The sequence below is a fragment of the Haliotis rubra genome, unplaced genomic scaffold (assembly GCF_003918875.1).
Source record: "Haliotis rubra isolate DU_JTF1 unplaced genomic scaffold, ASM391887v1 Scf511, whole genome shotgun sequence".
Taxonomy (NCBI): domain Eukaryota; kingdom Metazoa; phylum Mollusca; class Gastropoda; order Lepetellida; family Haliotidae; genus Haliotis; species Haliotis rubra.
In genome coordinates, this window is record NW_025767204.1 from 446,978 (window position 1) to 462,091 (window position 15,114).

At 38.6% G+C, this 15,114-nt stretch overlaps 1 protein-coding gene across 1 annotated transcript in view; it reads right to left on the bottom strand.

The window, feature by feature from the left end:
- LOC124292288 (titin-like) overlaps positions 1-15,114 on the bottom strand; it is a 194,577-nt gene that overhangs the window by 43,951 nt on the left and 135,512 nt on the right. The window contains exons 12-18 of the mRNA XM_046729354.1: positions 12,608-12,886; positions 11,000-11,060; positions 7,620-7,736; positions 6,677-6,849; positions 6,309-6,362; positions 5,809-5,895; positions 5,117-5,170 (exon numbers count right to left, since the gene is read on the bottom strand). Of these exons, the coding sequence (XP_046585310.1) occupies positions 5,117-5,170; positions 5,809-5,895; positions 6,309-6,362; positions 6,677-6,849; positions 7,620-7,736; positions 11,000-11,060; positions 12,608-12,886 (825 nt within the window). The remainder of the gene's footprint in view (positions 1-5,116; positions 5,171-5,808; positions 5,896-6,308; positions 6,363-6,676; positions 6,850-7,619; positions 7,737-10,999; positions 11,061-12,607; positions 12,887-15,114) is intronic.

The window sequence follows — 15,114 nt, forward strand, 5'->3', positions numbered from 1 at the left end:
CGACTGATAAGCGTTTTAAAACCGAACTGTTTGGCGCGCAAGAACACAAGGGGCAAAGGGGCCTTTTTCCATGAAATCGCTTGGAATCGTCCCGTTGAGGGACAGGTTGTGCAATGAACAAAATAAGACATTTTCAACAACATAAATGCTATATTTCAGGAAACAGTATGCTTGTATTTGTAACAAGTAGCATACATAACTTTAAAAAAATACAGTTTATACTGTGAGCAAGTACAATTATTTGAATTTTCTCAAGCGCATTATTGGTCTCCCCTACTGTATGACAATCGACTCGCCCAAATGCAAGCCGTGAACTCGCTAAAGTTAGTCGCCACTAACTTTATTCACGAAAATAGTTGTTGATAACCACCCTCCTATTCCCAATTTGGAAAAGACCTGACATGCCACGTTTTATGTGGGATACATGGACAGTGGAAGGGGAAGGACTCGGCATTACGGCCGGGACGGAAGCGGTCAGGTTAGGGCCGAAGTGTGTTGTCGATGTCAACACACGTAGATCTGGACCAGCTTTGAATATACTGCCGCTTTTGCGCTGCTGACGGATTTTCCAGCTTCGTAGTTTCTTCACTGGGATTAGGGTCAAGAAATTCTACTTCAAACCATTCGCTTTTTACTTCCAAAACACCAAAGCTGCCGAGATAGAAATTGCCGATAGGGACACAAACAATAGGGTCACATGTTCGTTGTATTCATACGCGGTGAATCGGTCACTTTAATTAGCGGTCCTTAAACTGTCATTTAAGTACGGTTTTGATGAGCTCTCAGCCAATCAGAATCGAGTATCACACATTGTCGTGCTAGAATGATATATTTTTGCAAGATGTAGTTTGCCCTTGTAACTATACTCACGTAAAAAGAACGATACAACTAGTGTATTTGGTGATTAACGACGTATATATACTAGGCACATAAAGAAACTGTGCATACAAAAAATTTAAATCTAAATTTATCAAACCTGTGTAGACACATAAGGATGTAAACTCAGAGATTAGAGACATGTATCCAACAGTGTATGCACGTGCCACGTTCCGTGACGTCAGTGGGTTCGTCCTTGAGACGTACATTCCGGGAAAAAGAAACAGCAAATGAATGCCACACAATACTGTCACTTTGGAAAGCTCAACCCCTGCCCTTGCGATCGTTCAAAAAATTAAACGGCTATTGAAACGCATAGCATGCCAAGGCTCACGTCTGCACAACGTCATGAGGCCATTGGGATGGTCCGTGGGGGAATGTCTCAACGAGAAGTGGCTGCACATTTCCACTGCCACCGGAACACCATTTCTGCACTGGTGAGACGCTACCAGAACACAAATGACGTCATCGATCGGCCACGTTCTGGACGTCCACGTGTAACAACGCCAAGACAGGAAAGATGGATAAGGGTGACCCATCTTCGCCACATGTTTCAGACTGCAGTGATGACTGCCCGAACCATCCAAGGACTTCGCCGTATCCACCCCAACACAGTTCGACAACGTTTACGTCATCACGGGATCAGACCACGACGTCCCGCCATACGGCCTATCCCGACACAACGTCATCGACAAGCTCGCCGAATGTGGTGCCGAAATCATGTCCGCAGACCCTTGTTTTGGTGGAGAAATGTTGTTTTTACAGATGAGTCCAGGTTTAACATTTCCCATAGTGATGGACGTCAATGTGCTTATAGACGCGTTGGAGAACGTTATGCACAGGCCTGTGTCTTGGAGAGGAATCGCTTTGGTGGTGGTTCCGTGATGATTTGGGGTGGAATAACAGCACGCCAAACAACCACTTTGGTGATTGTTCAGGGTAACTTAACTGGTGTGGGCTACAGGGATCAGATTCTTCGATTCCTTTTCTGCAACCTCATGGCCCTGGGTTAACATTCCAAAAGGACAATGCCCGCCCTCATACGGCAAGGGTTGCTATGGATTTCATGCAACACCACAACGTTGACTTACTGCCTTGGCCTGCAAATTCACCGGATCTCTCCCCGATAGAGCATGTTTGGGACGAGATGGATCGACGTCTACTCCGTCTTCCTCATCCGCCAGATAACGTCCTTGACCTTGCAACAGAACTTGAGAGAATCTGGCGTGACATCCCACAAGCCTTCCTTGCACGTTTGATAGGCTCTATGCGTCGTCGATGCACTGCTGTTCTCAATGCCGATGGTGGACGTACCCGTTATTGAGCTTGTGACATGGTCGTTTGACCCCTGTCCCGCTCGTGGACTCGTGACGTCATTGTGATTGACTTTTCAATTGAAATTCTCCCGACTTGTTATGGTCTCATGATCCCTCCATTAAAATTTATATGTACCTTTGACATTGTTATCGTACTTATCAACTGGGATAATATTTTGACAATGCACAGTTTCTTTATGTGGCTAGTATATGTTGAAAATTGCTTTGGTCATGACGTACAATTCACAAACATTATAGTTGTGTTACCGAAGCGCCACTGATATAGAACTATTTTGGATGTTTGTGAGAAAGTAACAAAGTACCAGCTGAGTAATTTCTTTTGTACGTCAATTTTTATTCCCATGAGTGTAGTTCTTAGCTGATTCGGGTAGAAAATCAATTAAAAAAAGTTTTCTCGCTATAGACTGACTGAAATGAATAGAGAAATAAGTAATTCTAGAGTTACGTATAATGCTATCACTACAGATTCAACTTCATTAGTAAAGATACATTTTTGAAAAGTTCTACATTCTTACCTATATGCAGAGATGGATAAGGCAACTTACATGACCAATATTTCTGTAAATAGCCGTTTTTACTGTTGGATTAATGAATTCGAAAGTCCTAAAAAAACCTTGTGAAATTCTATTTTCAGAACTCATACAAAACAGCGTGTTGTGAATGCAGCAATTAATTTCGAAAGCACGTGGAATAATAACATAACTGAATATACAAAACTTCTGCTGATACTTTCATTACATCAAACACAAAGCGCTTACTTATGTTGTTTTCAAATTTATGAAGTAATACTGATATATTTTATTGTTTTAAAGATATCTTGAATGCAAAAAGAGAATGAATGGTGAATAGTGAACTGAAATATCTTGAAATGAATTAAAGATATCTCAAATAGAGATAACATATTGAGAAATTTCGGATATCTAAGATTGTTTTAAAGATATCTTGAATAAAAATTGAGATATTTGGATTGAAGATATCTTGAAATGAATTAAAGATATCTCGAAAAGAGAAAATTATAGATATCTGCAATAAAATGCATGATATTGCTAAATGAATTAAGGAAACCATGAAGCATATTAATGATATCTTGAAAAGAATTGCTCATATCTTGAATTGAACTGGAGAAATTTTTGCCGTTCTCTCCTGTTACTTGTATACTCCCCATCAAAAGCTTAGACTCACTTAAAACACTCACTATATGTTGTGAATATATATATGGTTACATCGAAGATGAATTTCTCCACTAACTTTGGGGAACCAACTGCAACCTTGCGCAGATGAATTGCATGAGGAGCATGCATCAAATGGCTGAAAACCATATGCAAATATAGTCCGTGTAAACAGCTGCGTTTTGGTGTAAAGTTTTCACTGATTTTTATCATTTATTGAACACATGACAAGTCTTTTCAACATTACGAATTTGTTTTACAATACTTCAGATCATGTGTAAACAGTACCTTTACACAGTATGGAATATTTTGCAAAGTCTAGTTAAGAACAGTTGACTGAAGTAAATGTCTATATTTACACTAATGTGTAAACTTTTAATGGGTAGTATATTATTGATATTAATAATTGATTCAAAGTTATCTTGAAAATCATTACTGGTATTTTTAATATGATTTTTGATATCAGTAACGTTCAGAATTGAAGACATATCTAACTGAATTAAAAATATCGCTAATTGAATTAAAGATATTTCTAAATGCGTTAAAGATATCTGTAATGCATTTGTGGATATGTATAAATTATTTCAAGATAGTGTGAATTGAAGATATCTTAAATTTATTTCTATTACACTTATGTACACTATTGATATCCCAATAAGGATTTAAGACCTCAGTAATTATTTTTGGTTATCAGAAATTTATCTGATAACTTCAATTATTTACAGATATATTTAAAACATTATTGTTGTCTTTATAAAAATACAGATATCTTTAAAACATTTGAAAATATCAAATGTCTTAATAAATGTGAAACCGACTTGCCATACGTACTAGCAAACAAATGCCAAGGTAATTCATACTGTTTGTAGACCATCTGCTCTCTGAGAAAAGCCGCTTACATGGTACGCAAGCAGGTGACATACTTTATTGAAAAACATATCACTGCCAAGCAGTTATCCCCTTTTGAAACCACTGAGTGCAATCCGCTAATAGTTGACCATAAACCAAAGTTTAGCTGCTTTTGTCAACTGTATCAGTTCTCTGACAAACCTACGAAACAAATTAATTCAAAATAGATGCATGTATCATTTGATCTGAATGTACGAAGGTGTTATCGTGGCCCATTTGCAAGTAGTGAATAAATTCATTTAAATGCTTAATGATAATCACATGCGTAAATGCTGGCATGTGCACGAGATGTAAGAAATAAGTGCATGTTTAAGTGGTATCTAGAGCACATAATGCTTCAAGTTTGTGCTTGTTTAATATCTTACAAGGACCATCAATTTCAACATCATCTACCTATGAAAATACATCCAGCATTTGTGATACGAAATTTATTATTACCTTGAGTTTGTATCTTATACAATGCAAAATAGTGAAATGGGGTTTTGAATGAGGTTTTGAATTAACGTTGTACATTCACACACGTTTAATTGCCTGTTCGAGTCCGCACTAACACCGGTTTTAACGTGCGAGACCATCTGGACACCATGCCGCAATTCAACCCTGATGTTTCAGTTTAACCCATTCATGCCTCGTGCCTGGAAGAACAACAAGTACCACATTTTGGTATGTCTGAGACTGGGATCAAACCTACCGCCCCTTCTCCACTAGCTCTGTTTGCATTTAGTCTGTTTGCATCAGAATTGGAATTTCAGCGTTGGAATAACGTATGTTAAGGAGTGTGACCCATTGTATCTTTGCTACACCGATATAGAAATATGGCAATACCTTCACAGGAACCACACGAACTGCATGCGCTGCATTTTTCACGTAGCAAGATGCCTGAAACATAAGATTACATTTGACTTCAAATGACATTTTACATTATGTAATATCTAACAACTGTTCATTCACCGGTTTACGAATTCCGAGTTTACACGTCATAAAAAACAACCCCACTTTTATCAGTCTTGTTATTGCATCAGATTTAAACTCCATACGAACAAAATCGGTCTTTGATGTTTACGTGTAACAAAATAGGATTCGATAGATGGAGAAAAATACATTTTCATCCAAAATCAGGGGTATTAGTGCCTAGATAAGGAAGATGACTGTCGTCAGTACTCCTCACACTTATGAATACTTAAAATCCCATGATCTACTGGTAAATCAGGATAAGTTGGGGTGTGAGCAGACAATTAACCCTGTATGGCATGCATGAGGTTCATTATTGTGACGAAAGGCCAAGATGGCGATCCGCAACAAGTACGATGGATAACAGCACAACAAGTGTACACATTCTCCTTCTGTAACAAACCGAATAGGTTTGACCAAGTAATGTGCTCCTCCCACTGAAACGCGTTTTGTGAGTTGGTTCCACTTATCCTTGACTACCACTAAGCTGACAGCGCGAAAGCAAATAAATCCCTGATAATTTTGCTAAGGGCCGTAAATAATCAGCTGTGTATGCCATTACTAACTTGCCAGGCCGGTGGTTGTGAGAAGGAGGGCACCGCCTACAGCGGCTACAGAGATCACTGTGTCCTTGCACTTGTCAATCGGTCCTGCTGTTGAAAAAAAAGGAGTGAGTGAGTGAGTTGGACTTACTGCTGCTTTGATGAAGAAAATAAACGTGGCATTGAGCATATATAAATTGTATGTCATTAAAGAGAAAAAAAAGGTTTTGTTCTCTAACTTATATTAAGAATTAGTATGGAAAGAGCACATGACAACATTTTCAAGATTTTCACACATTCTTCACATCTTTATGAACCGTCCTATAACATGAATGCTCCTCTATTCCTATTTATCCTCGGAAATCTTCACTGTCGTAATCTAGCAATGTCTGGTTAAATGATCTAACGTATCAGTGCCTTATATACTTGATATTCATAAAAAAACAAGATTATCAATTTCACGCTTTTAATCATATCATTGATAAACGTGTTTTATTCCACCGTCATAATAATACAATGTTTACCTGATGTTGATGGGGGGACAGGTGTTGTGGTCGTCGGCACCGTCTCAACTACAACTAATACCAGGCGCTGTGTCAGTATCAACATTAGTAACTGCAACACACTTCGCAGAAATCAAATTCAGTTACTTACTTTGAAGTTTGCATTTAGGATGCGTTCATAACTGAAATCATGTGGTAAAACGTTTAATTTCCAGTGCAGCAGATGCAATTTGTGTCATTGGTAAAATATGTCTCTTTTAACGTGGAGAAAACGTAATCAACAATTGCTAATTCGACTCTTACTTCGCCTGAACATAATTTCTTTAAGAAAACTTAGCTCAAACAGAATTTTGTGTGTATTTTGTTGATAATCGATATGAACATTGTACCTGGAGATGTGACCCTACTCTTACAACATGTCAGCCAGACGTCATTGTCATGAGAACAGTTTGCAATGGATGACAGTCGACATTCATTCAGGGTTGTCGCCCCTGTTAAACAAGTGACGTCCCCGAGATGAATGGGTTGGACACCTCCACCTCTCATCGAATATTCGCCATATCTGTAAAATATGGACATAAAAGGGGGAATTGTATTTTATTGTCACATACAATTGAAAATACATGATTGTAGTATTTGAAAGAGGACCGTACATGTTCTTCATAGTATTGTATCCATGACCAACATCGCTTTGGGACCGGAACGCGTGCTAATACTAAAGCCATACGATGATCGGTTTATGTAACGCAGTGGTGACCTCCTCTAGTTATGCCGACATGGTTTTACAGAAAGCACTGATTCTCATATTCAGTTATCATAGATAGTAAAGCTATTATTACCGTGCATCACACTGACATAAGAATTCAAACCAAATCAAGAAATAAGTAGAGAAGTTCAATTGTTATGACCGAGGTTTCGCAGTCAGTAGATACGCACTGATACCTCAGCAAATATATCCACACATCAGATGCCACCTATATTGCTTTCGTATGAAATAGTTTGAGGAAACATGCGAATCGATGTCATTTTCAGCTGGATGATTCTAGTAGGTGTATTTCAATATCCAGATCAATCACATTTGAACGTCTATCAATAACTTCATATCTTCGGGAGATGTGGACACACATGTGAAGATCTGCAGATGCTATATTCACTCATTCAGGGGATGCAACTCTGGAAAGAGAAACTCGGCGGTACGCCTCGATCAGTGCCGCATAGTGGTTTGCAAGTTTAAAAAAAAAACCATTGTATAAAACGCGAAGAATCAGTGTCAAAAGACTACTGTGCCCTGTGTATCAAGCAAGGTGTGTTTTAAGGAACCTGAATACATACGGGTATCCCATCATGCCACAGACAACTTCCGTTTCCGCCGAAGTCCAGGTCCTGCCACAGACAGTACCCCAAGATGACGTTCCTTTCAACTGGACTTGTAGGCGACCGCTGACACACCTGAAGCAGGAATACATCTTAATTTGGCTTTGGAATCATATGTATCAAATATTACGCATGTCTAGTGCATTCTGAATTTTTTCTTAGCCCATCCCATATCTTATTGCAGCAAAATATTTTCTGATTTGAGGAACCGTTGATAGTTTATGTCTAGAAGAGCTGATGGTGATTTAAAGTGGGGAGCATTTTGTTAAAGGAGGTATGGGGGATAATCAATTTTGTACATGACACTCTGTACATAGATGTTAGAGGAGATCAATCACATTGTACTTGCTTCTGCATAAAACTCATCATCACACCCCCACATTCCCACAGCGATAAATTATGAACGGTCCTTAAGAGTAAGAACCTCACATGGCGACAAATGGACTAACAGAAATAGTTCTGTTCTGTTTTGACTCTAAGAAATTTAAGATTGCTCTGAAATATCAAGTCCAACTATGTTAGATGTTTCGATGTTTTCTTGAATTATTGTTTTGTCTTTATTGTTTTGTCAGTCACAGTTAGACATCCCGTTTTCAATTCACGAAAACTGTCCATTTCAGGAACAATTTTGTGATTCATCTCAGTTTCTCCTACGATACATATCTTGGCCTGCTTCTTTTAAATATGAGTTAATGGAAAAGAGATTGCAAAAGCACAGTATTTGAATATTTTAACGTATGCTTCCAGCATCAGTAGTAACTGAGTATAATTAGTAACTGAGCGCAATAAAGCATGTAGATTTCGTTTCGGATTTGTCAATAAGTATATTAATTCGGCTACCAACGTCGCATTGGCTGGACTGGAGTTTTATAAGCATAAAGATGAAATAGTATGCTTACAAATATTTCATATCTATTATTAACTGCTATCCATTATGAATGGAATGGGCCATTCGAATTATTGTGCTATTTAACCTGTTGCCATCGTTCTGATTGACGCCTGGCTTAGCTATGAATGTGTTAAATATTTGGTTAAACCTAGATTGTAGAAGTTGGTAGTGGTGCACCAGCTCATGGCCGTTGAAGAAAGCCCATGGGAATGAAGTAAGGACTTTAGTTTCAACAAGGTTAAATTTGTGCCGATCAAATATGTTAAACGTGTTTGTTCCTGAGGACACCGTAATATATTAGCTGATCTTCAATGTGGGTCACTTCCACTTGAACCTGAACATACACTCGCTTTGTAACCCCGTTAACAGTGTAAACAATGCAACTTAAAAGGTGTTTGACAACAACATATTTCCAAGAACTATGTTGAGCTGATAAGATGCGGTTTGAGGAATTCATCCTGCTTGACTGCAATGATTTTTCCATTACAAGGGATACATATTTTAATGTCAAAACAATTAAGGATTTTTTTACAAGGTTAATTATCACTTAATAATAGAATTTTTATGAATAATATGTTTTGTAAATAGATGCATGGTATTTTAAACGTGCTAGTATGAATTAGCAACTGCGATTGTTAGTGGTTGTATCCTCAAAGGGGGTTAAAGTATCGTAAAATTATTGTCCTCCTGAGAGGGTACGTAAGTCCCCAAAACTTTCAAAGTCAATTTCGCTCAACCATACTTTTTAGTCGTAGTACTTTTGTTAGTTGAACTTTCGGCAAAATCTTCCTACCATCGCCAGCGGCTAAGGGATGGTGGATATCCAGCTAGGTCCCATGCATGTAGCAAAAGTAATGTAAGTCCCCATGGTTCCTGGTGAGGTGATCTACCTTCAGTTGTTGGCGATAGATAGCCCGTGTTTTATATTGTATTTTCGTCTTTAATTAAAATGTTTTAGTTTTACATGCTAGTTTTATGTTCATATCTGTGATACTCCAGTATTCTTACTGTCCATCGTTGACAGGTTTTACACTTCAAAATGTTTTCATGTTTTATTGTATAAATTGTTTTCGTCACGATATGGCTGAGATATTGCCTATGTGACGTTAAATATTAACTCACTCACTCAGGAATTCATGGGAAAGGACATTCCTACCTGAGAAGGATTATGCATGCATTGATAATCACTTGATAGACTAGCCCAACACATTATGACTTTCAACATAGATATCCAGAAGGTACTCATCCATTTAATGCAATAAATTTAAAAATAGTGAAATCTGTGTGATACATGTATATATGTATATATGAGCGACACCCTGGTTATTGTATATCTTACTGTCATTGTCGTTAGGTTATATTGACTCTAATTTATGGCTGAAATATTGTTGACGTGGCTTTAGATTTTAACTCACAACGTTTCTCCGCCATTGTAATTACTTTGTTTTGATTTTCATTATTTAGTTAATTTGAGGATACAAATGTTAATTACATGGCATTCTTTTATAGTATGTTTCAAGTGTTATCTCAGATATAACATGTTTTACCACCAACTGGCCACAACATATGTTATGTTTGGGATTACAGTTTTTCAGTAAAGTACAGATTCTTGTACTTTTGTTGGGTTTGACCACTTTCCAAATGGCATTGTGTGATCACAGCTGCATGTTGTCATTATATTTACATTTTGTTTGAACAATTAGTTCTTTTACGTACTGATTTCCAGGTCACGCATAGATTCAGCTTGTAAGTCAACACGATACGGCCAACATGAATGTAGATTGATCAGGTTAATTATATATTATTCACACTTTGCTAACGATCAAATAATTGATTCAACGGGAAACTATGATGTGGGGTCAAATTTGGTTTAGATATCTAAGCCGATTGTAAGCATGGTTCCAAGTTTTCAGTATGTCACTGCATCTTGTGGATCCCATACCTGTTATTGGCAGGTGTTGTGTACTTGTCAGTGAACCGTGCCGTGATTTGCAAAATGGTTGATTGGTGCCATGAAAACCATTTTTATGGTTACACATGTATCAAGTGCATACGGTTTCCTTAAAGTGGCTGATTTCCTAAAGATGTGTTACCATATCATTATTTATCCAGTTTTAAATGGATACAATTTAAAATTATAAATCTACGTGTAAGTAAAGTTTTTGTGTTCCTCAGCAAAGTGTGAGTAGTATATCTATGAATGGATCTCCTCTTGCAAACATATTATTTGTCTACTTTACTTGAAAGAAGCAGCACATTGTGCTGTTATTGCCTTTTTGTTCAGCGGCAAATACAAGGTCTATCTTACCGAAAGAACTGCTTTGGGATATTTTAGGCAAGTGTACCAAAAATTGAAACTCAAATAAAAACAACCCGACAATACGCAATGTTATCATGTTCTTCAGGACTACGACACGCATAACGAAATCTAATAGCTCTTTTGACCTACCCATCTTTACTTCTATCTTCATCAGCTAGCGTATGCCTTTCAACAATTGTGGGACACATATCTGCAAATCAAACCTTCGTATAAGATTGTTACTACATTTAAGAAATTATTATTTTATTTCAATGATGACATATACTCTTCAAAAACCGTTGGGGAACCTGAACTGTCAATTTGGATAGGAAGTATAAGCGTGAACAAACCTTACACAGACAGACATCTTATGAGTGAGTGAGTTTAGTTTTACGCCGCACTCAGCAATTTCCCCGCTATATTGCGGCTGTCTGTAAATGATCTGGACCAGACAATCCAGTGATCAACAGCATGAGGATTGTCTGGTCCAGATCATACAACAGCCGCAATAGCATGAGCATCGATCTACGCAATTGACATGTGTCAACCAAATCAGGGAGCCTGACCAGCCTATCCCGTTAGTCGCCTCTTACGACAAGAATGGGTTAATGAAGATAAATTCCAACCCGGATCATCACGGGTTCAGACAACTTATGAACGCACCACTATTCTCTTTATCACCACCCATAACCACAATGGGATGCATGTGCACAACGCAGTAGCCCCATGCACGTGCATGAGGTGTCATTATTGATTCCTATAGTGATATCTTTTTTATGATAGCTTACTAGTTTTAAATTAAGAGCTGTGATACTCTGGTAGTTTTACTGTCCTACGATGACAGATTTTTATGTTCTAAATTTATTGATTTTAATGTTGATATAAAGTATTACTCCCTCACTCACTCATTCTTGATTCTGACGGTTTTCAAGAAGGTCGATAAATCACTATGGACCATTGATTTTGACAATCCATCTTGCATCACACAGTTGTTAGTGTTTGTTTCTAGTTGTTGTTTTTGTTTGAAAATGATCATCGTACACATGCAAATGTCACGTAGTACACCAGTATTCTTTCAAGAGCAAATACTGTACAACAACTATATATGGTCATAAGGAAGTGCAAGTAGTGAAGCACTCACAAAACATTCATTAGTATCATATCAACATTGACTGACTCCGAATTTATCTCCCAATTTTTCATTCCTAAATAAAAACTTCCGAAGATTTTTAAGAGTATTTAATCTAGGTATAGTTTTATTCAGTGACCAACAGTACAGTATTGTCTGTCTGACCAGAGTCACTGATAATATGTATAATAGATATTATAGTACTTATAGAAATTAGAAGATCAATAAAAGTAGAAAGAAGGCCCTCGCCCAAAAAGAAACACCGTAGGAAATTTGGCAAAATTTAAGAGTAAAATATAGTCGTTCGACTGACAAAGATAAATAATACTATAAGAACTATTGATAATACATTTAGGACCGTGTTTTCTCCTCACCTCACCTCTTACTCTCTCTCTCTTTCTCTCTCTCTCCTACTCTCTCTCTCTCTCGCCAAAAGAGGACACTCGTCAACAACTACATGATGCTCATTTTTAAAATCATTGGTATGTTTACACATCAACATTTTCATCACTGTCACTAAACACATATTTTCTGCCTAACTGACCACTCCAAAACAAAGTTAAGGTTCCTCTCTGTTCATGAGATTTAATATTCAACATATTGTTCGTAACATGATTGCCGTTTCTTACCTCTCACTTGTACAGTAATGTCCTCGCTATTAACAGATGCCAATCGATGGTTAGCTCTGCACATGTATTTACCAGCTGTACTGGTGTCCACATTGCACATCCGCCAGTTGGGTCTGACGTCACGACATGAAGAACTAGGGATTACAAATTTCCCATCACGAACCCACGTGATGTCTGCTGGGGACACGAGTGGGTAGGAGTTGACATAGCACCACAACATCACATTAGATCCCTGGTAGAAACCGTAGTGATTGAATTTCACCAAGACTGTTGGCGGATCTGAAAATGCAACAGCTTAAACACGTTATAACAAAACATGTAATAGGGTATAATCCACGGTCCTCACAAGGCGCTAACACACGATGTATTGCTCTTGGTAGATGTTTTATATGCATACTTATATGTATCTTTATTGACCGCAAAGCTAATGCAACGGTAAATATTTGCGCTAAAATATAGAACTATTTCTATAATTAAAATCCTTACAGCTACCAGTGAAAAATTGTGATGTAATGTTCAAGTCCATATGTAATATATATATATATAGAACGTCATACTAGTGCATTTGGATGTTTTGTGTTGAACTCGAAGATTTCATGGGAGCAGAGAAACAACGACTACGAGGAACGAGTTGTTTCTCTGCTCCTATTACGTCTTCGAGTTCAATACAAAACATCCATATGCACTAGTATGACGTTCTATATTTATTGCATACCCTCTTATCTTGCATTAATCTGTTACTTAATAAAACAAATCACAGCGTAGCAATATGGAACCGGTAGGAATCTGTGGTGCAATATAAAAACAATTAGGTGGGAGTTTATTGTTTCATTATCCACAGCATCAAATAAGCTCTCTTCCCTTGTGAGATGCTGTCTGAGATCAACCTGAGGCCATTGCCATACATAAACCGGTAGAACCCGGCGGGAGGGTGCTAATATGTCCACATTGCTCCAGTCTGACTGTGGAACAGGTGTCTGCGGATAGAGAAGGGCGAGAAATATGTCTACGCAGGGCGCATTAGAAAACAACAATAATAATAAATCGGGAGATCGCGGTATGATTAATGTGGAAGCTCTTTATGATTCTATTGTGTACTTTCGCACATATTTATTTGTTGGATGATCCTTTAGTGATGCATGTCAAGACTCACGATGTAAGCAAGGAGCTCCACAGCAATTTTAAGCGTGCCAAGGTTGATGGGCAGAATCTGAAATTTGAGGTTGATTTTGTTGATGGCGGTGTATTTGCTGGACGGCACAGCCATGGGAGTAAGCCAGGTGATATACTTCACCAAGTCTGCTTATAGAGTCGATCACGTTCTGAGAAAACACTGCAGTACCGACTCACACACACAGTATATCTTGATGGCATGGCTCGTTGCTTCTACTATGGTTTCCGCCTTGACACCGAGGTCCATCCATGGTACGACCCTGAACATGCATATGTCCAGGGCGTCATGGAAAATCATGCTTTATAAACTTCTTTGGAATAGGCCCATATAAAGTCTGAAAAATTCCTAGCATCAAACCTGATCTTGTCCTTTGTAATAAAGCCAATGAATTTATTTATATCATTTTTTTCTCGCCCTTATGACGGCAATGTGATTGGCAAGATTCACTAAAAGCATGCTAAATTTACGGACCTCGCCTTTGAAACCTCTCGTTTACATCTCCAGTACGCAGTCGTCACGTTCTCCATTGTTCTCGGTGCCCTCGGTTTGGAACCTCCTGATCTCTTGGTGCAGATCAGGAGAGTTCCTTGGTACTCCATCGGGAGCACAGCCCTTTTGACACTCTGGGTAATGCAGAAGGCTGCAGTGTTGGGGAATCTACATATTCTCCTGAATGTTCTTTGTGGGTTCAACAAGGCAGCGTTGTTTGGGAGAAGTCCCGTTCGCTGTCTGGGCTGCGTGTACAGGGGGAAAGGGCCCTGAGCTGATGATGCGCCTTACCAGCCTGACTATGCCAGGATCCCCCGAACTCTCTGTGGTCCATTTTTTATCTTACTTTGCAAGACATATAATAAGATCACATATATAGCAGTGAACTCCATGCCCCTGCAATTTTGCTCAAATGTTACGTCAGCCAGACAACCACATTCGGCTGACCCATCTGAGCAATCGATTCGAGACTGCTTAGCTGCAATCGGTTCCAGGATTGCACTGAACCGACTGAGGGGCCTCGAAGGCCTGCAATACGTCCAGTTTTGCTTCAAAGTCACCGACAGGCACGTCGTGCTTAGTGTATACAGCATCTATGGTACAGGAGATTGGGATGGTATTTTGTTCACTGACGAGTCTCGATTTCATCTGGACAGCTCAGATGGCATGGCAAGGGTGTACAGACGATCAGGTGAACGGTATGCTGACACGTGCGTTGTTAACCGTCGACAGTTTGGTGACGGCTACGTTTTGGTATGGGGAGGTATGGTATGCTACCTCACAAGTCGACTAATAGCCGTGTGGTTAAAGTTGAAGATGTTGCGAAAGGACATACCATCAGAGC